This window comes from Poecilia latipinna, unplaced genomic scaffold (assembly GCF_001443285.1).
Source record: "Poecilia latipinna isolate Pla-1442-1.1 unplaced genomic scaffold, P_latipinna-1.0 Scaffold810, whole genome shotgun sequence".
In the NCBI taxonomy this organism is placed as follows: domain Eukaryota; kingdom Metazoa; phylum Chordata; class Actinopteri; order Cyprinodontiformes; family Poeciliidae; genus Poecilia; species Poecilia latipinna.
Window position 1 is genome coordinate 11,813 of NW_015113426.1, and position 24,008 is coordinate 35,820.

The following is a 24,008-nucleotide window of genomic DNA, read 5'->3' on the forward strand; positions in this document are numbered from 1 at the left end:
CACAAATAAACAAGACTAAAAAAAAAAAAAAAAAAAAAAAAAAAAAAAAAAAAAAAAAAAAAAAACGTTATCATTATCACAAATACAAATGGACACAATATGAATATCACAAAAAGCTTCTTGGTCTGCAATAAATATCTGGTAACAATGTAACTGCTACGCATTCAAGCTCGCTGTGCCAGTAAAACATTCAGCAATGCTTGTTGTTTTTATGCAGTCAAAAAGTTTGATGTGCCATTAGAATCAATGAAAAATGACAACTAGGGGGTTTCTTTGCCAAAAAATAGCAGCTGTGTCTTTTTCAGTGTTGTTGAGGCAGATATGAGCTATAATTTTTCTATGTAGCTGAAAATATAACACTCACTGTCTTGGGTCTATGTGAGGATCTAAGCTGAAGCAGAAATACGTTACAACTATTTAAATATATATTTTTAAAGTGACTCGTATCTTTCCTAACATAATCTCAAATGACACATTTTTTAATCCTCTGCAGCTCTTTTCTGCCTGAATGCGATTCAGGCAGACTGAAAAAAAAAAAAAAAAAAACAGTTGTTTTTTTTCTTTGGAGAATACAGCACAGCTTAAAACCTCAACCTGACATTCAAGCACGGTGGTGGAGCGGTGATGACTTGGGCTTTTGCAGTCGGAGCACTTGGGACACTATAGCAGGGCTATCGACCGTTTCAGTAATCAGACACAAAAAGTGTCACATTCTTCAGATTTTTCATTTAACTACTTAAGCCTGTTGCAGTTGAGTGAAAATGTAAGGCAAAGGCTTCCAGAGTCACATGTGAGGCCTGCTATATAAGAGTTAAAGCTTGGCTTAAACTGAGCTCTATATATATAAATATATATATAGTTAAAGTCCAGATCTCAACAGGATTGAGATACTGATTGAAATAATGTGTCGGTTCTGCAGGGTGGCAGTAAAGAAATGAAAATGAAATGCACTGAAGCAGTGAGAAGAAGTAGTTTTGGCCAAAATGCTTAAATTGAAAGAGGGTTTACTTTCTTTTAGTCATGATGTGTGCATCTGCTTCTTTGTATTAAAATACTACAGAGCAAAATCCAACTGCACACACACATATGGAGACCTCATTTTCCACTAGGGGTGAAATTCTGGTCACCAGATGAACAGATAGATTTTTTTTTATGTCAAGACCTAGGTTTAAGGTAAAAGTATTTATTTTCAATAATTGGTTTATGGGTTAGCAGCAGAGTTTCTTCATGGCATTCAGTCATAATGGTTAAGGTTACGAAAGCATGCCCACAGGCTCTAAGAGATGGACATGTTTTTATGTGTTTATTCCACAAATAGCCACACAAGCACAAATGCAAGACTTTCCAACAGATTCTTGCTGTGTGCATGGGAACTCTGATGTTGCCCTGCTGTTTTATGTCTCTACTGGAAAGGACTAGCTGCATTAAAGGTTTTTCCCTCAACATCTTTGACACATAAGCAATGGTTCAGTTTAATGAAAGACTGCTGCTGTTTCACCGCATCATCTGACATCTAAGAAGCTCAAAGCTGTAGACGTTTTTTTCAAATCGAGTGTGTCAGCTTTCATTTACTGAACCTGATGTAATCCGTGCAGTTTTTTGATTACTAATAGTTATGTTTAAATATTTTTTTCTCCCACATCTGCCCCCTAATTTGCCCCAACATAACGTACTTCCTCCTATCAGACTTTCAAGAATACATGGAAAAAGGGAGAGCAGTGAAAGTCCATCCGACAAATGAAATATATAATTCACAAGCAGAATGTAAATGTAAGGCATTTAAAATCCATAAGTCAAACAATATTGCATCCTAGCAGTATTTTGCAATTGCAATATTGTACACATTTGTCATTGCAATATTCCAAAATGCACCTTTTTGCAAAGAAAAATCCACAAAACATTTAGCCTAGACTAGTGAAGATTGAAAAGATGTATCCCAAAAGATCTTGCTAGTCTTTTAGCTTTTTTTTTTTTAAGTGAACAGAACCATGTCTTTTCCATAACTTAACTTCTGCTTTACTCCCATTTTTATCCTGCTTCATGGCAGTGCAGAAGAGAAGAGTGCTCCTCCAGAACCACACTGAATTCCTCTGCAGCAGTGAGTCATTGCCATAACCCCCAAATGTCACCAAGCCTGTGATTTCTGACATTCACAACCTTCATTTCACTCCTGAGGAGGATGAAGGACTGAACTCCAACTGTGTGAAAATGTTTTTCTGAGCCCATAGCCGTGTGAGAAAGATGCTGTTTTAGCTCCTTGTAACAACATAAGTACATTTTTGTCTTCCAACAGAAAAAAAAACCCCACCTAGATTTAGTGTCACTGGACACAAAAATAAACCCAAGCAATGATTCTTGCAGGCCATTAGGAGCACACTGTGAGATGATGTTTATATAGCTACGTCAGCAACATGGTTTATTAGGAGAGCCTATTGAGGCACAGCGTCAACCTCCACCTGTATCTCACCTTGTTACCTAGGCGCCGTTTAAACAAATACTCAAGGGAGGAGGCTCAAAGTTAGAATAGACATATTCCTAATATTGTCTAAAAATACTCAGCTTGACACAAACAATTAAACTCTCTGCAGTTTTATAGAAAAAAAAAGCAACATCTTGACAGCTCATCTTAAGATGAGTTAAGTTAAATTGCAGCAACCTCCCTTTTAAATGCAGCTTGTCTAGACTAAGGTCCAGATTTAGCTTCCTTTTTAAATTCTGTTTTCATATTTTGCTGCTTAACCATAACAAACCATGTAAAAACTGGCTTGGGGTTCTTGAGGCTACAGAAAAATGAAAACGAAAACACCCCTTTTCACACACAAGGAAATGTGCCCAATCAAAGCGACCCCTGAGAATATCATGGCCACACTGTCCGTTTGTTTATGTGAGCACAAAAAATGTGATGATTTAAAACTTGCAGGAAGATTTTTTTTTTCCTTTCCTTTCCTAAATGTCATATATTTACACTAGAAATGTGCTCAAAGCCAAAAGTGGACCTTGTGGACAAAATGACCAGACTGTACAATGAAGTAACCTCAGAGTCCCATAATAGAGCCTCCATTGCAAGTATTACACATGGGTGTACACCCAGCTGCTAAAGCAATCCAGGCTTCAGATGGAGAGTGGGGGTTATGTAGACAGCGTGGATTTTACTTTAGTTCATTGCACTAGTTTAAACAATTTGTCTGCTTTTTACATGAGAAGATCAATTTACCGTGGTAATGTAGCGAGGACTGAAGAAACTTACAAAAAAAATCCAAAAGGCACCTTGAATACAAATTAGTGGGAGGAGAAAATTTGAAGAAATGTTCAATTCCCACAGCTTTTACAATCGGGTAAAATGTATGTTCTGTTGTGTGAAATTTCATTGAAATGTAAATTTGCATAATTGCTGGTTAGCCTGACTAATTAGCCAACTACAATTTGCTTCATTAAACTTGTTTAACTCTATAAACAGCAAATTTTGGAAATATTTACTCAATGTTTATACATGGAAAAAGTCATAATTGGTATAAATAACATTATTACTATTAATTCTACTGCACAGTATTACAAGAAACTTACTGCTTAAAAAGAACATGAAAATAGAGATTAAATCAAACGTACTTAGTGGCTTTCTCTTATGTTATTAATATACAATATAAGTGAAAAAAAATTATATATATATATATATAAAATTCCAGAGTGAACACGATGCGCTTACCAAAAAAGTTTTAGCAGCCATCTTTAACAATAAGTAGGAAAAAAAGAAATTTAAAAACGGCAATGTGGTTAACAAGGAATCGTTTTTCTTTTAGCCTTTCAACAGAAGCCAATCATGAACAAAACCCATCAGGAAATTAGCATCTACTTACTTATACTGCTGGTGGTCCTTGGTGCTGCGAGTCTTCGCCATGAAGCGCTCAGCCAGTTTTTCCAGGTTTCTGGAGTACTCCATTTCAATTTCTGCTTTCTTTCTGAAGAAGTCCTGAAGGTCCTGCAGCAGCTGCACCCGCATTTCCGTCTGCTGGTCGAGGCATTTCTGCTGCTCCACCAGCTGCGTCCTAATCTCTGAAAACATGCAAAGGTGAGACGTACATGAGGAACAGGATTGTAAAAATGACTCAGGAAAGCAGAAACATACAACAGACCAAGGTGCATCTTAACTTGTCGTAAATGTTCCAAACAGTTCCAAATATCTGAATGCATAAATATAATTATGAAGCTTTGCAATTTAGCTTTGCAAAACATTACTACACAACTGTCTGCGTCAGCACTGAGGATGAGGACAAATGATCTGCATTCCCAATAATTTACATGCAGTAGTCACACATGGAAGTTTGAGTGAATGGGTCAAAACAGGCCATTATGCTTCTGAGTCTCTGTAAAACTTTTAAAGAGGCTGGCACGGTGGACAAAACTGGTCCCAGGTGTTTCATTAAAGCTACAACTCCTGCAACAAATGCAATCAGTTTCTCCTGTTTCTCATCATGGGGAGTTTAAAAAGCTACAAATGCTGTTGTTTTTGCGACTTTCACATCGATCCACAATATCCACTTTAAAAAATGGAGGGGCAGGTCACGTCTCAACCAGCTCTTTGTGCATAAAAAAATAACATCCAACTTTGTTTTTTTGTTTGTTTTTTTTCCCCCAAGGGAATAATATCAACATCTTTCCTGTTGAACAGGTAAACTGGGATCCAAACAGACACATTGTTGCCTCTGCTTGCCACATCCTGCCCAGGCCTTGTGTAATTGATTTCTTGTGATAGGATAGAAACCACCTATCATGGGAAAATACAAGCCTGGCAATGTCAACAACACAACGTGATTTGCAAATTATGTTTTATTACCAAACTATTTAACACTGTGACAACAATAAAAAAAAAAAATAAAAAAAAAAAACTGGCCTTTAATCGACATCTGGCTGAAAATCTTGGTTTTTAAAAACTTTTTCCATAAGCTGACCAAACACATGGAAAAGGGGAAATATTTTGTCATTTATAAATAACTGGATTTATAATTTTAAAGTGATTTACCACATCACTTGCACAATAACGTACATTTAATATAGTTTGCTGTCCATTTCAATCATATTTTTTTCATGCAATAGTTTTATTACTAAAACAGCTGGTATTTATGAGGCTTTATCAAAACAGCTACTAAAGCTCTAATGAGCCATTCAGGAAAATTAGGCAAGACCCACACATGCAAAATTACACAAGATGTAATACATGATATAAAAAATACCTAAATTAAAAAAGCCAAAAAAGCAGATTTTGGAAATCATCCAAAATCATCAGTCTTGATGAGGATCTTTAAGCATAACCTCATCAAGACCGATGATAAATGGTTAAAGGAATAGTTTAGCCAAATCTTCAGAGAAGTTTGAAACAAACTGGAAATTATATTTTTAAAGTTAGCTAAAAAAAAAAACAAAAAACAATGGAAAGAACTCTTCAAAGTCATAAGAACAAGTTTTATCCGTTGTTGAGTGGCAGAGAGATGCTCTTCATTCCTTACTAAATCAAGAACAATTTAAACAGAAACCTCTGTTCGTACCGACAAGCAGTTTCTCCCCCAAAAAGTTGCAAAACTTTGTCATATTTATCCATGTCATGGTAAGCATGAACTGAAACTCTGATCTGACGGGTTTATATAAGAAAGAGAGAGAATCATTTAATCCCACAGGCAAATATCTCAAGTGAAACTTCCTTTGGAGTTTGAGTCCCGTTGATCAAAGAGAGGCGTTATACGAGCCCCTTGCTAAGAGCAATGTCAGGTGTCTGACAGGTTTCTTACAAATCAAACAGAATGAACTGGATCTGGCACACATGCCCTTTAATGCATTAAAAAAAATCAAACCACAATGTGTTTTTACCAAACCTAAAATGATCTGCCTGTCCTTGTATGTTTTACTATATTACATGCTGCATTCCTGCCATTCTGAGGCAGTATGTATGGCAAACACATGTGGAGGCCTCATACTGTAGGGGTTTATGGGAGGGCGTTCGAGTTCACTGAAGTCTATTTCTTTGCTTTGAAACAAGCAATCTTCAGAATTGGATTTGTTTTTATAGTTACATTCACACATTGGGACACCAGAAGTAAGGCACATCAAACAAACAAACAAAATCATCTTACTAAAAAACAAACAAAACAAACAAAAAAAAAAAAACATGAGTCAATGAGAGCAAAATGATGTCATTTTTCTTGAAGATAATTTTATTTTTCCTATGGGATACTGTCCAAGAACTCCAGCAGAGAATCTGCTTCCAACACGACCATTCACGGAAATAAAAATCCACGAAGTTGCAACTCAGATTTGCCAGACAGATCCCTTCTATTGTCACCAAAAATGCTTAGTAAGCAGGACGGGTACTGACCCATTGTGGGTGAAAGACCGCACCGCTGTAAAAACAACTCATCTGATGTCAGAGAGTAACAAATAACTTTTTGTAAGCCCTTGAACCCAAATATATCTAACTTATCAGAGAGGCAATCTGCCTGCTGCAGTATGCATCCATCATGTTGCTACATGCAACAATTCATTTATCTAAACTAATGGTTCCCAACATGGGCTCTGAATTGTAGCCAGTAGTTTTAGCAATAGCAGCAGAGGAAATCAACAAAGCCGTTCAAGTCCGTGTTGGTCATGCTTCCCAGTATTGAATCAACATTAACTGCCAACTCGTTCAGCTTGGCACATCTTTCTTCGTAGAGATTTCACAGCGTTTAACTGGTGAATTGAATATGTCCAAATACAACCAAACAGTAGCAATTGGGTAAAATTTAAAACTTCAACAGAGTTCAGCAATAAAAAAAACTGCTTACTTCAAGGAGATTTACTTTTGTTGTTGCTGCTTATACACGCACAAGCTTGAATTAGCCTGTCTGCATGCATTCAAGAGTCACAGCATCGTGGTGGTGGTGGAGGAGGGTAACAATGTAAAAGAGAGTGGGAACCACTGTTCTCAGGCAACAGTTTCTCTAAGTTAGTTGCCATTTCTTACAGAACATATCATAGATCAGTCCCAGCGCTGCATTTACACATGCAGCTCAGCTCATGCACCTCCTCGTCAGCACCTGAAATAGCAGCAAAGGCCTGGAGAGTGATACTACAAGAGGGTTGCCGGCCTCACCATCTGCTCCAGATCTATTACTTGGGACCAGGGGAGTTTTATTTGCCTCTGCTGGAGGCTGGATACAAGACAGGATAAATACCAGCAGAGGTAATTACAAAATAGCTCCTGGAGGAAAAGCTTCGTATTACATCAGCAGCTTGATCACATGGCAGGAAGATTTCCCTGTTAAAAGGCAGGTTAATGTCCGATAAATGACGAACTGGGTCCCGCCGTCATCTGGCGCTTCTTGATTAGTAACAGAATGAACTGGATCCGACAGTTCATTCAGTCTGTCCCAGCGCTGCATTTCATTCAGTTCATTCTGTCCGTCTGTCAGATCCAGTTCATTCTGGAACTGAGCTTTTTCACATTTCTCTTTCAATAAGGCCAGATATGTGCAGCGTATACATAATAGCTGTCCTTCCAGCAGATTCTCCCGCCTGAGCTGTGGATCTTGTCCGGTTTCTTCTCTCCTTGACGGTTTGGGTGGACACACCATTTAAAGTACTATCGTGTATGCTGACGTACTTTCAAAGTTTTACTTGACAATGTGACTCGTCATCATGAGGCCAAAAGAAAAAGAAAAAACAAAAAAAAACATATGACCCAGAATGTCTACTCAGTCAAATTAGAGGTAATAAGAGTTTTGCAAATAGCAACAATCAATGGAGATTACAGTTACGACTTTAGCAGCCGTCTGGGTCTGTGCAGTAGTAAAGTAAGATCTGCCAAAATGCCAAATCGATTCCATCAGAGCACTTAAAACAGCGCCAAATTACAAACATATTCCTGCAAACTTTGAGAATGGGCTTTATCTCAAAAATATTACAGATCTGGCAACGTGTTCTCCATTACAGCATCTGACTGACATCCTCGCAGCTTCCAAAACCACAAAGAGGCTTCCAACACAAGTACTGCAGGCTACTGTTATCCAGAGGATGACTGCTGGGTCAGAATGGGGAAAAAAAAAGGCCTGACCCTATTACTCTTATTCTTTAAACGGAATCAAAAGTTACACAACGCAAAGTAAGGCTTATTCTTAAATATTCTCCCTACTTATATCAATTTGCTAAACAAAACATCCTTCCTTCACAGCAAATATGATTAAAACAAGCGACAAAAAATAATATTTTTTATTACTAATGCATGTATAGGCCTAATAAACAAATGTCAGAGCATAAACGTGTAAAGCTCAAATAGCAAATACGAGAGCAGCTGAGATACGAGTCGCGGTTCCAATTCAGGGGTGTTACATTAGGTTTGTAGCAATCCAAAATGAACCCCTAAATCTTTGTCACTTCCACTCCACAAGGTTATATTTAATAATGCAATTTCAATAAGTGGAATCTAATAATCCCTGCCAATTAGACTGAGCTCTTCTAAACTGCTTATGAGCCAAAAGCCACAGCAGCTAAAGCAACGCCCCCACAGATAAGAAGCCCAAAGCAAGCAGGAGAGCGGGATCAATCACGGCAGAGTTTATGGTGTTTGGTAAGGACCAGCGTTTTGATCCAAACCAAATAACAGAATTAGAAGCTTAATGTTGGGGGATAAAAGCACATTTTAGAGTCAGAGCTGTTTGTTCAGCTGCAGGTTAACGTTGAGGCATCTTGTTTGATGTGGACACCAACCTGCTGTTATGGGACATCTGACAGAACCAGCAAAGATTTGTGTGGCTTAATGTCTGCTTTGTGTTGAATATTTTGATTTATTTTTTTTTGTTTTTGGGAAATGGGTAATGCAGTATAAAATAAGTGTCACTGTGATTTGTGATGTTTTCTATCCAGAGCAGACATCATGGAGTGATAGTAAAGAACATTAAGCCAGGTTCTGTGGCTTTGGTTTCGATTTAACCGACTTTTAGGTTATTACTGTTCACTGGTGAAAATCTATCATTGTAGAGAGGCACATTGTTGGTTTTTTTTGGTTTTGAGTCATTCTACTTCCTGTAAAAATACAGGTCTTTCTGTCGATAGTACTGGGAGCACTGGCTGAAGGCTGACAAGCTAGATTTTTTTCACAGATTATATGTCTCACAGTATATCGTCACAACATAGTGACAATTTTAACAAATACTTTTTTTTTTTTTATGAAAGATACACACTGCAGCTTTAAGAGTGCAAAAATATTTCGGTACAAGCATAACTGTGTCTCAACTTCAGAGAGGAAGGAATCTGAGAGAAATACATTGATCCCTTTCAGTCTCTCGACCAGTCCTCGCCCACTTTTACCATTCATCTCCAAAGCATTCCCAGCTGCTCTGTCTGCTGCCCTAAATGGACCAGCGCTGGTCTCACACTTGTGTGAAGCCTAAAGACACAAAGTTAATCCTTAAACTGAAAGGCAGCTTGGGCAAAGTGCTGCAATCTGGCAAAATTGAAAAGATTACAGCACAGAATAATGACAGGTTCTAACTATTTTTGCCGCTGCAAATGAAAAACGATACCCCACCTTGCATCAGGTATGCCTTTGTGCTTTTGTTTGGGGATATTAGTGATGCGAGAGATAAAGGGTATAAAGCTCCTATGTCAAAGCGGCGACTTGCTCTCATCTAAACCAACCCCAGGCAACAAACTTGGCCAGGCATGCCTGCAGCTTTTACGGTTGGGACGCTTGTTTGGGGTAACAATACCATGAATACCATGTGGCTGCAGAGCCAAAGAGGGGTGCAGCATGAGAAACGTCAGGAAGAGATGCACACAAGCTTTCATCTGTTGGAATATTTACTTGCAGTCAAGCAAAGTTAACCTGTAACATCCTGGCAGAGTTGACTAATGCGAACTATGAAAGATGAATCTGAGACATGCGGCAATAAGGGGTTTCTTTTGCAGCTGCAGTAGGCGACTTTTACAAAATATAGATTATTTTTACATATTTATTTAAAACTGTCACTAAGTTCTGACAGCATAAAATGAATCAGGTATTTGCAAAGAATGTACAAGTTCAAAATTGCCGATTTGCCGCAGTTGTGCTAATGGCGGAGAAACAACTTAACGTTACAGGAAAACCGTTAACCCGCCATCATCAGTGGTCATATTTACTACCCTGGGAATTGAGCAGCGCGTACACCATCATGATTGACAGTGCTAAGACCCTCTTTCTGTCTCCTAATTGGTTGTTTTTGACCAGAAGCAATGTTTCTCTGCACATGGAGGAGGTAGAGGAGCTCGATCTTATCCTAGATGATCTGTTTTACTGTCAGAACACAGTGATGGTTTTAACGTATATAAAAAACTTATTTTTATACAAGTTAGCTGCAGCTTTCAGGAACTATTCCTTAGTTGTGAACTTCAAGGGGATGTGTACGAGAGGAGATAAAGTCAACAGTGTTTGAGTCCGATGGCTGCTTCCACACAGGTAATGCACTTTGTCATTTTAAATCATCTCAAACTCGTTTCTTAAGTTTGAGATGAATTCACCGTACTTCTACGGGCTCCACAGTTATTTGAAGAAAATACTGTATTTTATTAGACAAATGAAGCATTTCTTGCCCTTGAGGATTGTATTATTCAGCAGAAGTGAATACATTGTACCATTTCAGCAGGCATGCAGTTTTTAGACCTGCCAAAGAAAATGCTCATCCTGTCGAAGTTCAACTGGACAGAGGGAGTGTTTAATCTGGACAGTCTTAAGGTGGATCACCAGGGTAAAGAAAACACCCACTAAACAACCACGAACATGCATGCACATAACTGGCTGAAGTCTTTGTGGCCAAGATGCACCCAACCTGACATGCACGTCAAAGAAAGCAAGAGCTTAAAACCAAGAATGTGCAGCTTTCATACAGAAAGCTCAGCCGAGAGTAAGAGTGGAAACAATGCAGCCTAAGCAATTCAAAATGATTGAAAAAGGAAGCAAAAGCAGGCAAAAAACAAACAAACCCAGGGGCTATTTTGCACTTTCAACTCCATACACAAATATTCTTCATTTAAAACTGAATGACAACAAATACCAGCAAGAAGACAATGTGGTATAATATTAAATACTTCCTATGGCACCAAGAGGACTAGCAGATAGTCAGATTAGGTGCCTGGAATGAATGTTATTACAGAGATGGTTTGAAATTAGGGGATTCACAGAAACTCAAACAAAGATGTGGGAATCAAGGTGACAGAAAATCCAGTAACATATTCCAAGTTGGGTTTTCTTCAATTGGATTTAAAACAACAACCACAACAAAACAATACAAGGCGGCTTCTCTGAACTGCATATTAGATGGTCTAGCAGGCTCGGAAACCCCCTACCTTTCATGACATCATGTAACAGCAGAACCTTTCTCTGTAAACATGTCTACTTGGCTGAAAGGCTGTTGAACTGTGTAGAAGGGAAAAATCTCATTTTAGATTTTTTTTTTTTCCTGCATCTCCAACATTTTTGGTGTTTGCTTATAGGTACAGCACACAAAACCCAACCAAGGTTAAACATCCTCCTTTCTGTGATAAATAGCTAAATTTACAGAGAGAATCCTGCAGCTCCCAAACTCACAGAAGCCTTTATATCTTATTCATAAGTACATGCATTTATCATGGGAACCTATTCAGTGGTTTATCTAATATCTGTTAGGTTAGTGTACCTAAGTTATGACAGCCCAAAAACTGAACTGAATCTACTGGCAGAACAAGCAAAATAAAAATAATAAAAAATAAGTGGCCTTGCAAAAGACTTTTAGTCTCAATTATGCTCCAAATCCTAAAACTCCCCCATGGTGATTTCTAAGTTAACTGTTAAACTACTGGCCTTAATTGTTTTCAAATGCACAAACAACATTTTGTAGAACAAACAGACAGTACGTCAGTGTTAAATAGCTTGGGATCACTTTTCTGCACTGTGCAAATAAGAAGGAAAAAAGGAGGACTACACGACCTACAAAGAAAACCGGAATTCCTTCCTTATTTCCATGTGTCCTCTAAGCGGCTAAGAATAGCGTCATCCACATCGTTCATGTGCTTCCCTTCTTATGTTGCTAAACATCCATAACTGTACCACAAAAAGAGGATGTAGCAGGATGTGCGGTTTCGGGGCCTTTGATAGGGCTGAGCCAGTGAAGAAGCTGGATGGGCAGAGAAGGAACAACCCTACTATTCAAGACCAGCCCTGTAATTCCAGAGGATAAACCGTATGCTGCCAACCCACTGCGAAGGGAGAGTGAGCGAGAGAAATAGAAGGCAGGCAGAAATAGTATGAGGCCAGTCATTAGTTGGAAAAAGTGGTGGAAAGGAAGGCCAAGGCTTTGGTAACCTTTCCGACAGTAAGAAGGCGGCACAATCTTTGATGTTGATGCATTTTCAAAGCAAGCTGAAAGGTAAACTCTACAGGAGCAGACATTTTTTTGCAGACAGAATACACAGCGCCTTGCAAAGGTTTTCCCACTGTTTTTTTTTTTTTTTTTTTCTCATGTTACAACCACAAAAATCAATACATTTTGTTGGGATCACACTTTTTGTGGCCTTTAGCATCTTGGGCACTGCAATCTGTGTCAGATAGCAGCATCCTCTGCGGTGAGAAACAATCAAAGAGACTTCATATTTCGTTAATGTGCAAAGTGTGAACATGTGCTTGAAAATATTACCTTATTACCAGGAAAATATCCTTATACCAACATATACATTTACAATGGTTTACATGAAAGCACATTCTTGGGTTAAAACGTCCCAGTTTAATCAAGATTTAATCGAGAATCTGTGGTTCTCTTTTGTAAAAATGGGCAGAATTTTTGGTTTTAAGGTATTTAAACTTGACAACCAGTTATTAGGTTAAGAGGGGATTAACCTTTTCCACACAGACCCATGTAGGTTTGGATTTTTTTTTTCTTCCTTAGTAATCAACACCATCTAAACACTGTATTTTGTGTTTATTTGTGTTGTCTTTGAAGATACAATATTTAATATGGTTTGATGTTCTGAAACACAAAAGTGAAACAATCAAAAAATTAGGAAATAAGTAATGGACCAAACACTTTTTCACTCCACAGTATATAAGAAGAGGAGCAATGCAATCAGACAAAACCTCACATGAAAAGTCTGGGAAAGTCTCAACAGTCTAAAGAGCTCCCCAAACTTCAGCAAGACTGTACATGTCCACATTTGCACTACAACAAACAATAGGCTTTTTTTTTTTTTTCCATCACACACAATGACTTCCATCTGGAGTCCTCCTTTAGCTCATGCAAATCTTAGGATTGTTTAGGTGGACTTTTGTTCATCGGTCCATCATCCTCTTTATCTACTACTTTAAAACAAGTTTGTTTTAATTCAATAAGATCGTATTACCCACAGTAGATTTATAAAGAGCTTAAAGTACAGACATGGATTAAATCAAAGTCTCTTTCAAACTGCTCCAGTTTCCTACTGTGAACAATCTTTGAAAAGAAAACACTTACTTCAAGGTCATAAAGAGAAGGATAACTTGTCTTATCTGCAAAGAAGCAGCTGGCTGAGACCAGTATAAATAAAAGTTTGTCCTTCTGTGGGTCGTTCAACGCACGCTACAACGACACGCATGCATCCCTCATCAGGCTTCTCTAAAAATACTTTTACAAACCCCACTGTGTCTACCCAACAGGCAGTACTGATTACTCGGGTATAATGCATTTAAATGAATCTCCAAGTAGCACAGAGCATCCTTGTATCAGCTTTGTGAATGTTAACAGGATGTGTTAATGTTTGTGAAACAATGTGCTCTCTATCTTTATGCAATTTGTCTGTCTGTTTCATTGTCTGTGCTCAGTTGTATGTTGTCCTTTTGTTTGGTTAAAAAACTGGCAAAGGATACTGTTAGTATCTCATTTTTAGTAAAATGACTTTTTTTCATTGAACCAGAGTTTCATCAGACCAGGACACCAGTTTTAGCTGCTCCATGGTCCAGTTCACATGTTATCAAGCCCTTTGAAGGGAAGCTCAGTTGGGTCTGGTTTCGTTCTTTGCTTACCACTGCATTTACTAAAGTCTGATGTGTGTACGTTCTGACAGTGGTCACACTTGCGTACATCGATACTAGAGCAGAACACATGAGGTTGAACGTCTTCTTGCCTTAAGTGGTTTCGGGTGACCATGGTCTTCCCTTAAGCCGAGTTATTTCACTGTTAGAAAATGAGAAACTACGTAGCCATATAATTGGACATAATATTAGAAAACCTTGTGTATGTGAAACTACAGCCAACAAAAGTAATCCACCTGGATTGTACTCAAATCAAACTCTTCAAAGACAATGATGTTGATCTTTTTCCCACCCTGGGCCTACAGTTGCGACAGCTGCACTAATCCACTCAGAGACTTCTTAGCCTATTGTAAACACACACTCTGACATGAGGAACAGAGTGATTTAAGAGACGTCCTTCAGCAGTACTAATATCCAGCATTAGATACACGCAGGACTGAGTGCCAAGGGTTTTTCTCATTATGAGATGATGTTGAAACAAACTCCTAGAGACTGTCAATCTAAAGCATCCAAAGAGGTTGTCAAAATGTTTGTAGAAAATTCAACTTACTCTAGTCAGCTTTGTACACCAACTAGAGGTGAATTTTCTGAATTTCGGTCTGCGTTGTCGTCTCTTTCCACAGTGACCTCACCTCAGACTTTAAGAGGAATACTAAACACCAGATTTGTCAGATCAGCTGACATTCTTTGAAGAGAATAGGAGGTGGAGGCAAAGTTCCCAGAATCAGAGTCAGATGATGTTTCTGTTTCAGAATCCTCTGGGTACTCTTGGCTATGACGTTGTGTCTCGTTTGTTTAAAATTCAGGATAATATAGTGCGTCAGACTAGTATAATTACAGTGTGAAGCTTTGCACAAACTTTGTTTGACGAGTTTACTTCAGATGCCCTGTGGTTTCTATACACGGATTAACAGAAATGCCAATAAGCTCTGTAAATGTCCAAATGTTTCCCAAAAGAGAAGAGATGTAGTTATTACCATAAAAAGATCTGCTGAAAAAATAAATTTGGACTGTCTTTGTCTAATACAAGCATGTTTTATGCTGCAGTGCATTCTGACAGCTGCAATTACGTTGTTTAATGAAAATACTTCTGGACCTCCTACACCCAAAATGACTGGCAGACTTATAGCGCTGACTATGACTGATGGGCAGAAATATTCATTTGCATTGAACTCTTTCACATTTAGTAATGCTACAAGCACATATGTATCTGAACGGCACATTTCCGTTGATGTCACAGATGAACTCTGTTTCCTAATTATGTGATTTCTAAATACAATGAATTTTATTGAGCATTACCAGAGTAAAGGGGGCAGAAACATGTGCATGCCACAGTTTTCATTTTTATTTTATTGTTTTACTGTTTGATTTTATTTTCTTTTGTAAGTCACTGTATAGAAACAAAAAAAAGCTTGTATATAAAAATTTTCACTACCAAAAAAAGTTACAAAATAAATGCTGCTAATTACTTTTACAATTTACTTGATTCATGTGAGGGTCATCTCAGAAGCTCACATTTAATGTTTTGCAACTTACACAATCCCAACTTTGTCAATTTTGGACCAACTCAATTCAGCAAGGTTGGATGAGAACCTCAAAAGCATCAGGGCGATGTTGGCGCTAAACTCGGCACATGTTTGGTTGAGGATTGATGCCAGCAGCTTTAGGGTTTAGGGGAGCAGCCTGGGGGACAGTTATTGATTGGATGGCCACTCTTAAACTATGGTCAAAGATTGAGGTTAATGAATTAAGGGCAGGTGGACGATGGGACGAGCCTGAGCTGAGGAGCTTGGGATTAAGATGAGAAGAGATTAATTTCACTTCCACATCTGCTGCTGAATCTCCCTTGTCCATAAAGCCGATGATCTCACCGATCTCAACATGGCTTTAATAAATCAAAACATATACTTATAACATCTTCAAGTGTTGTTGCGCTTGCTTGTAGGCCTTCACATATAGAAGAAAACAGCAAGACTGCTTCCACAAAGACAACCGTAGGGGATCGCTTCAAGTGGCAACAGGAATTTTGCCAAGAGTAAAACTTCAAAGAAACGGTATAATCTGAAAAATCAAATGGGGTATAATTATGCTCATGTGTTAACTTTTTAATTTTGATCAAAAAAGGCAGACATGCATTTTTAATGGCTATTTAACGGCTGTGAATCAGTGAGTGAGGCCAAAAGAGAAGCCCTTTAAATGTGTATAATCACTAGAAGTTACCCGTCATTCAACTTGAAAACACTTCCAGAAGCGAGGGAAATTGTATGTGAAGGTCCATATTTGTTGAGCTGTAGCTAATCAAACTGATGACCCAAAGCAAAGGAAGGAGGTAATTTAATGCTATACTGGAGGATTTCAGTTCTTTCTTCCAGCCTGATGCAACTAAATCTGCTTGGGCAAAGTCGTACTGCCAGGGCATAATAATGAGGCTGCCTTGCAGGAAACAGAACATTGTGGAGCAGATGTGTTAAGTTGTAAAAGTTACAGATGAATCTTCCCATTATTCTTTCCATACCCATAGGCAAGACAAACAGAGAAATCTAAACAAGGCTGACAAACCGAGCACAAGCCCTTGGAGATCGACAGAAAAAAAGAATATTTCCCATGAAAAATTATTACTTGATTTATTTCTTCATTTCAAACAGAAACTGTCTGTTCTCCTATAGTTCCACTTTGAGGTTTATGGTTTATGGTGTTCTCATTCCTGTGTAACTTTCAATGAGAGCGTCCCTCTTTACCAACTCTTTTCTTATGGAGAAAAAAATACCTCCAGAGATGCAATGACCTCATAAATCCAGCTCCACTTTGAGTATCTTTGGTGCAAGACTGTGGTGGAAAACACTGATCAGTAAGTGCATAAAACCACCAACCCCACATTGTGATTCAGGCAGTATTATTGATTGCTCCTTTCTATTAGATCTTGCCAAGTAATGTGATAGATGGGACCATTTACTGTGCAGCAGATACATGTGAGCCACCACTGTGTGCAGCAAATGTTCTGTGAAGGCCTCTACATGTGCTGCAGAACATCAACAAATGGAATTGTGATGACCAAGGAACACAGCAAACAGCTCCGGGATAAAGTCTAGGAAAGGTTTAAGGAAGGGTTAGGCTAGAAAATAATATTCCTAGTTCTGAACAGTGTAAATCCTCAGTCCTGGTGGGAGGATCTTTAGACAGGACAGCTTTAGCTGTGACTTTTTACAAATCTGGTCTTTATGAAAGAGTGGCAAAAATAAAGTAAATATCGAAAGCAAGCCTAAAGAAGTACTGCTTGCAGTTTGCTACAAGACCAGACGTGTATAAAGGGTACTTAAATAATTTACCAACACTTATTTCAGTCCATCCAGTTCTCCCTGATATGCATATCACACACAGTGACACTGATAAATTTACACAGCTGGTAAAGACATAAGCTAAAACACTTACAGCTGTAACTGAAGTTGCAACACTTGAGGAGTTGTGATTTTTTTTTTTCTTTTAATGAAAAACAGACAAGTAGAACATTTTCTGCACAATGAAACTACTGGAGGTGTGTTACACATTGTATTCTTTAAGTGGTAAATTATTTTGACTGATTTAGCATGATAATCCTACTGAATCATAAAGAATCCAAGGTACCTTCATTTATCAAGTCACATTCTGCATCCTTGTCCTTCCTCGGGTTTCATAAAGAGTTTCTTCGCTGAGCCCCAAACTGCAGCTCGAGGCCCAATCAGTACCCTTGTCACAGTCCCATACACAGCCAGCAGGGATTGATTTCTTACATGGCATCCGGCAGTGAAAGCCAAGCTGTAAAGAATGAGGAAGTCCATAATGATCTCCCATCCCCCCACTAAATAGGATACCATAGTCCAAGACAGGTTAACATGATTAGCTCTGACACGTATATAGGAACCGAGAAGATGAGCAAATAAAGAGGCCTCGGAAAGACCTAATCACACCTTAATTATAGCAGACGGTGATATTAAGGAAGTGACAGAGTTACGAGCTGTTATCTCCTGAAAACTACCTTCAGGGAGGCTTTAACCGTCAGTCCTCTGCCACCCCTCAGAGCACAAATGTCTGAAGTTGAGAAAAGGCTCCAAGTCTGGCTTCCAGGCTCTGAGGTGACATGGCCCTAAAGTTGTCCCCTAAAGCATCTCATTAAAAGCCTTTTGTTTTCATCATCGCTGAACAAACACCAACACTGACAAGACAGTACAGTTGACGCAGAGTGCCAGTTTTGCCTGTAGGAGGTGACTTTAACAGGATCTACAAGGCTTTCAGATTACCAAGACTGGACAGAGTGATGAACCTCGGGGCAGCTGTTCAGACAGCATGGGCACAGGACAAAGAGGGAGTCAGTACAAAAGAAGAGGCAGATCAGCTTTCACTGCTCTTTATTGTCCTACACTATGGAAAGCAGGACTGGGGCTTTCTCTTTTCAGTCTCCTGCGCTGCTGGGAGATGGACGGGGGAGTTGACGCTACGGGGACTCATGATTCACACACCCACCTGGGTTAGTGTGTGCATCACATCGCTCGAACACACAATTACAAGTCACAAGACCCCAAGGAAGAGGGGAACTTCAGCCACACTGCCTGATTAAAAAATGAAATATATGAGGCTGGTCACAGTGCCTGTGTTCGTGCAGGGCAGCAAACAGAGCAAGAGAATCCAGCCTCAGACAAACTCAAGCACAAACGATTGTGACATTGACATAAATCAATCTCATTAGTAAACTTATAATGACTCCCTCAATGTATGAATAAAAACAAGATTTTAAAAGTGTTTAGTGAATATTTGACCATTTCTGCAGTTAGGCTTTGCTCCACTTATAGCTGTAAGAAATAGAGCAGGTCAGGACAGCAGAACGCTTGTTCCCTTTCCAGGCCAACATGATATAAAAAATAAATAAATAAAAAATGAAAACACTAACTTTGCTTTGCACTTCTTCCCACTTCCATTAATCTATAATAAGATGTTCTGAGGAATCTGGGGGGGGAACAGCAATATGCTCTACTTCATCCTAACCTAAAAAACTGCCACCATAAATAGAAATGACTAAACAACATTTCAAGAAAACTGAGTAAAAGCCTCTTGCTCTCCCAGCCACTTCTTTCATGTATTTTTTAATCGCATTCTGTTAAAACAATTGGAATAGAAGGTGTTGTGGTTGGTTGTGCTAAAAGCACTTCTCCCTTAACTGTGAATAAATAGCAATGCAAACTGAGGACATTTATCTGGTACTTTGAAAAATCAGGTAATGGGTTAATTTTGACAACTGTGCCACTATGCAGCCCCTACTAAAATTATGACTCTGAACTATTTAATTAAAAACAGTAGTGATCTTAAGTGGTGATCAAATAGCCATGATAATAGTCCTTATATCCACCTAAAACTGATAAGCAATGAGGAGTAAATATTGAACATAATAGCTTTGTTTTGGGGTTTTTTGTTGTTTTTTTTATGATCAAACTCTTGTGACAATCCTTTTTTTTTATGTTTTTTTTTAATGCGGTAAAAACACAAGAAGCCAAGTAAAAGTTAAAGATAAAATTACAACTTTTTCCTCAAAGTGTGTGTTTTCACCTCCTTCCAGAAACGAGAGAAAAAAGATTGATTTATGCGGACGAGCAGAAACCACACTGAATCTGCTGTCTGCACAACTGGCACACATATCCAACAGAGTTGGCACAGCAAAGACGGGGGTATTGAGGTCAGAGAGCAGAGTCCAGTGTTTGCTCATCAAGAGATCAAATCTTCTTGGACAGAAACCATCCTTCCAGGGTTTGTTTGAGGAAAAGAGAGAGGAAATATAAACGCTGAATGTGTCCATTGCCAAAATAATAAATAGTCCTGCAATCCTGATCGTTTAAGATAACTGCCTCCATCTTACATACTTGGCAAAAGACTTCTCATTTACATGAGTAATAAACCTAACAGAATGTTTTCCATTTAATTTTGGGCTGCTTAATATAGAGCTGACAGGCACTCTCTTACAGTGCATTCACACCAGCCCTGTTTAGTCCACCAAAAAACACAGGTATCGATTTGGTTGAAGTGAATTCTTCAACCAATTCTTTATGTGAATTCTTTATGTGGTCCAACTTTAACCACATACGGCATTTTTAAACACCACAAATTGTCTTCATGCACCTTTTCTGCGCATGGAAAACCAACCTGGTTCTTTTATAGAACCAGTAAAGAACTGGCTTTAGCACCAGCCTGGATTCAGCACTGGAGCAACTTTGATAGAAAAATCATAACAATGTTTCAAAGAAATGCTGATGTGAATATTTGTGATGATAGTATAATGGTATTATTTAAAGAAAGAACTGATAACTAGTCCAAAGAATCTGAGTTTTCACAGAAAGTTGCACCTTTAGACATGTTTAGAAAGCACAAAAGAGCACTAAGTATATAAGTTCATTAAGTTTCTTTTGTCACCTGACATTTGATTTGTTAGATTTACTTTAACATACTAATGCAATACTAAGTGGGACTTTGTGTGTGACCACTCACAATGAGCAGAAAAGAAACAAGGATGACAGTCCTTTTCTGTAAACGGACCATTTATTTTAATTCAGGGGCACTCCATAGATCTGTGGCTGGAACCACAAATGTGGCTTTAGTTTCCATCTCCAGAGAGGGAGGGACGAGTTCGGCCCGGAGCTTATGAGGTCTGCCCGAGGCTCCTCAAGCATCCACCACTGCTGCTGTGTGAGGAGCTTAAGTCTCCCCCTACTGCAAAAACCACAATGAGCCTTTATTGTGTTTCTGATACGTTGAGAGCTCTGTGCATGTAAGACTCTTCCTATCCTTTTGGGTTACTAAAAGCAGACCAAGACCACTGAAAGGGAACACAGACAATAAGAACAGAAACCATATCAAAGAGTGCAGACATGCTATGGTGTCCAAGACATAAAGACCTCCCAATATGCAGCATTTATAAACACAAGGCTGGAGTCTTATCTTCACCTTAGGCCATAATCAATCTGACTTCCATCTGCAAATAATGTTAGGCTGCAAGAAGTCATTCTTTCTGTAACAATGAGACCCCTATACACGCAAATTTCTCGTCAGAGCAGTTGTGCCTCAAGGGGTGGTCTTTGGCTATTGATTAGAGGGGCAGCAGGCTCAATGGCTGCTCCCCCCAGGTCATGAGGTTAGGGCAAATAATAGAAAAATGGGGGGGAGGGCAACACCAAGCCATAAGATTAGTAAATTAAACTTCTGTTCATCAACGTGAAGTGTTAACCCTCCATGGGAAAATGAATGTGGCTGGGGGAGAGAAAGATTGCTTTGAGAAATATGCAAGTAAAAAGACACTTTAAATCAGACCTCTGACCTTTCACCTTTTCCTTTGTTACTAAGCATCTTTTCTTTATCAAATGTGTTAACCAGTTTATGAAACACTTGGTATGTGGTGCCAGAAATAGTTGAAACACCCCGTTATTTCTCCCTTATGTCTTGCAACGACGTCACTGTTATCATGTGACTTGGTTTGGTCACATAAATGTAAGCAATTATTAGGGGCACTGAAAATAAGTGATTGTTTTAACCATAACACCCTGTGTCTATGTGTGACTATTATTATTTTTCAAGCAATGAAGGAAGTGGTTCTCTTGTTGCTTTGTTGAGTTGATCAAAGCTACAAGACTATTGTTAGGCCAACCTACAACAGTTACAAAAGCATTGAAGATGCTCCAAGTCCTTTTTTTGGAAGTTTTTGAGTATCAGCAGAAAGAAAAGTATGACTGAGGGACAGATATATATTTATAAGCACTATGGCAGGTAAATGGTTAGCCTTTAACCTCAGTCAAGTTGCTACACTTGCGTAATAGCTTTCTATCAGCACTACAGGGCCGTTTCACAGTTTTTCAATGAGCCTAGAATGATCATCTCTAGTTCAATATTAAAAACACTTAATTCTTTAAAACAATTTAAGAATCATAAATTATTACCCTATTTGTGTACACAATAAATGGGAATTTCTGTTCCTTTTTGCCATTATGACCACCTTAGAATAAGACAAACATAAATACCACAATATATGGATTTGGTAAATCTGAACTGAATTACTCTCCACTTTCTCATTTTCTTGAAATCAAAATTCATGTATAGTCTTGTATGCTTGATGCATTGTCACCCTCTTAATTTTCACTGTTCAGCGTCTCTGTCATATTTTTCACAGTCAAACTGTTGTTCACTAGCAACAGTCTACTGAACAGAAAGACCCAACAGAGGCCTCACAAATCTCAGCTTTGGTTCCTGAATCAACTGTGAAGTAAGCGATTGGTTATTTAACCTCACATTATCCAACTAGTAACTCATTTGATATGAAAATTACAGTAAAGTGGTAGTTACTGTGTCCCAGTTTAGACCCTAACTTTGAAAGAACTTTCCCTTAGCGTACCACCCAAATCGTTTCAATCCATCCAAAATATTTCAACAACTAGTGTAAAAATGCTGTAGATAACAAATGTGAAACAAAGCAAAGCATAGGACCTCTGTCCAGACCTATTCTGGGCCTGACCTGCCATCCTGTCCCATCCCCCAATCTCCTTCCTCCTAATCCAGTCCTCCTGGGAGGCAGGAGTTAGCATGGCCCTGATGGTCAAATTGTGTCTGTTTGCCTTCCTGTCTGTCCATCTGCTAAGCTCCTGCTGTCAAGTTGAAGGAGTCAATACTGTAAACGAAGTAGTCTCAAATCTCTTGTAATCCCAGTTTATTTCACTTTTATCCAACAGTTTCAACTTTCCCTGAGGATAGTCCAGTTCTATCTACACCCTTAGCCTCCAGTGTGCAGCTCATTAACACACACTCCATGGTGATTCTTCTCTATGCTGCAACACATCCAACTGAGAGAACAGAAAAAAAAACCCAGCAGAACCTAAAGAGTTTTACAGCCAAGCTAAAAGAAAAATAAACTTGTATTTTGCTGTATATGTATACTTCATTCACATCCTGAAATACCTTAGTTGGGGTCTCACTGTTATGGGTTAAATTTCATCTTATGAGGGAATAATCAGCATTATTCATTGCTGAAATTGTTGGTTCCTGCATGAATGTCAACCTGACGCCCCCCAAAAAAGAAAAACCCTACTCATTTTCTGTCCCATCAGAAACAAGCAAAAGAAGCAACTGCTCTATGCTAGTCTGTTTTATTACAGAAAGTTTGATGTACAACCCAATTATACCTGAAAGTATTTCGGATTTTAAACAAGGGATAATCAGGTTGGTTTCTTCAGAAAAACAACTGTGAAATAGCTCTTTAATAGAGTACCTGTTTAGAAGAGCACCAGGTTCATTAGTCATTGATCAGCTCAGAGCGTTACCATATTTTTTATTGGAAATGCGATTCAGTAAAAGAAAACATGTTTGGGGTACAACATCTTTTTTTTTTTTTTTTTTTATCTAGAGCCTATGGTGCCCCTAAGGCAAAGCCATTCTCTGTGGAGAGCCACATAACCCATTTAAAAACAAACACTACAGAGTGCTGAATACAACCTGAGATAGCAAACCTTGCTTGGTGGTTTGCTTTAGTTTAGAGAGACATAGACATGGGTTAGTAAAGGTTTTTTGGGGGCTGCAGGGATGTTCTTGTGATCTTTGCGACTCCAAAGAAAGGCACAGCAGGGAACCTGAAACCTTGCTTGTGGTCAGCAGAGTTTAGAGAAACTGCAAAAAATGGCTGAGCAGCCACAGATGGTGCTGTCAATAACAATTCATTCAACCATGGAAACGATCACTTGTAGACAAACGGCACATGCAGAACCATGCCACCTCCAGAAAGCATACAAGCAGACATAAAAGGAGTGGGTAGTAAAAGCAGATGGTAGATGTGTGAATGGACGGTGAGCTGAGCTGCAGAAGGTGTCAGAATTCCATTAGTATTTCAAACTCCATCCCCCATCAACACATCAGAGATGCCTACTGGGGTTAACCATTCAAGCACCACAAGAACTCAGAGTGAAAGATGCAA

General features: G+C 38.7%; 1 protein-coding gene across 1 annotated transcript in view; it reads right to left on the reverse strand.

The window, feature by feature from the left end:
• LOC106956355 (SLIT-ROBO Rho GTPase-activating protein 1-like) overlaps positions 1 to 24,008 on the reverse strand; it is a 37,519-nt gene that overhangs the window by 7,871 nt on the left and 5,640 nt on the right. Inside the window, exon 2 of the mRNA XM_015047144.1 lies at positions 3,855 to 4,050. Within this exon, the coding sequence (XP_014902630.1) occupies positions 3,855 to 4,050 (196 nt within the window). The remainder of the gene's footprint in view (positions 1 to 3,854; positions 4,051 to 24,008) is intronic.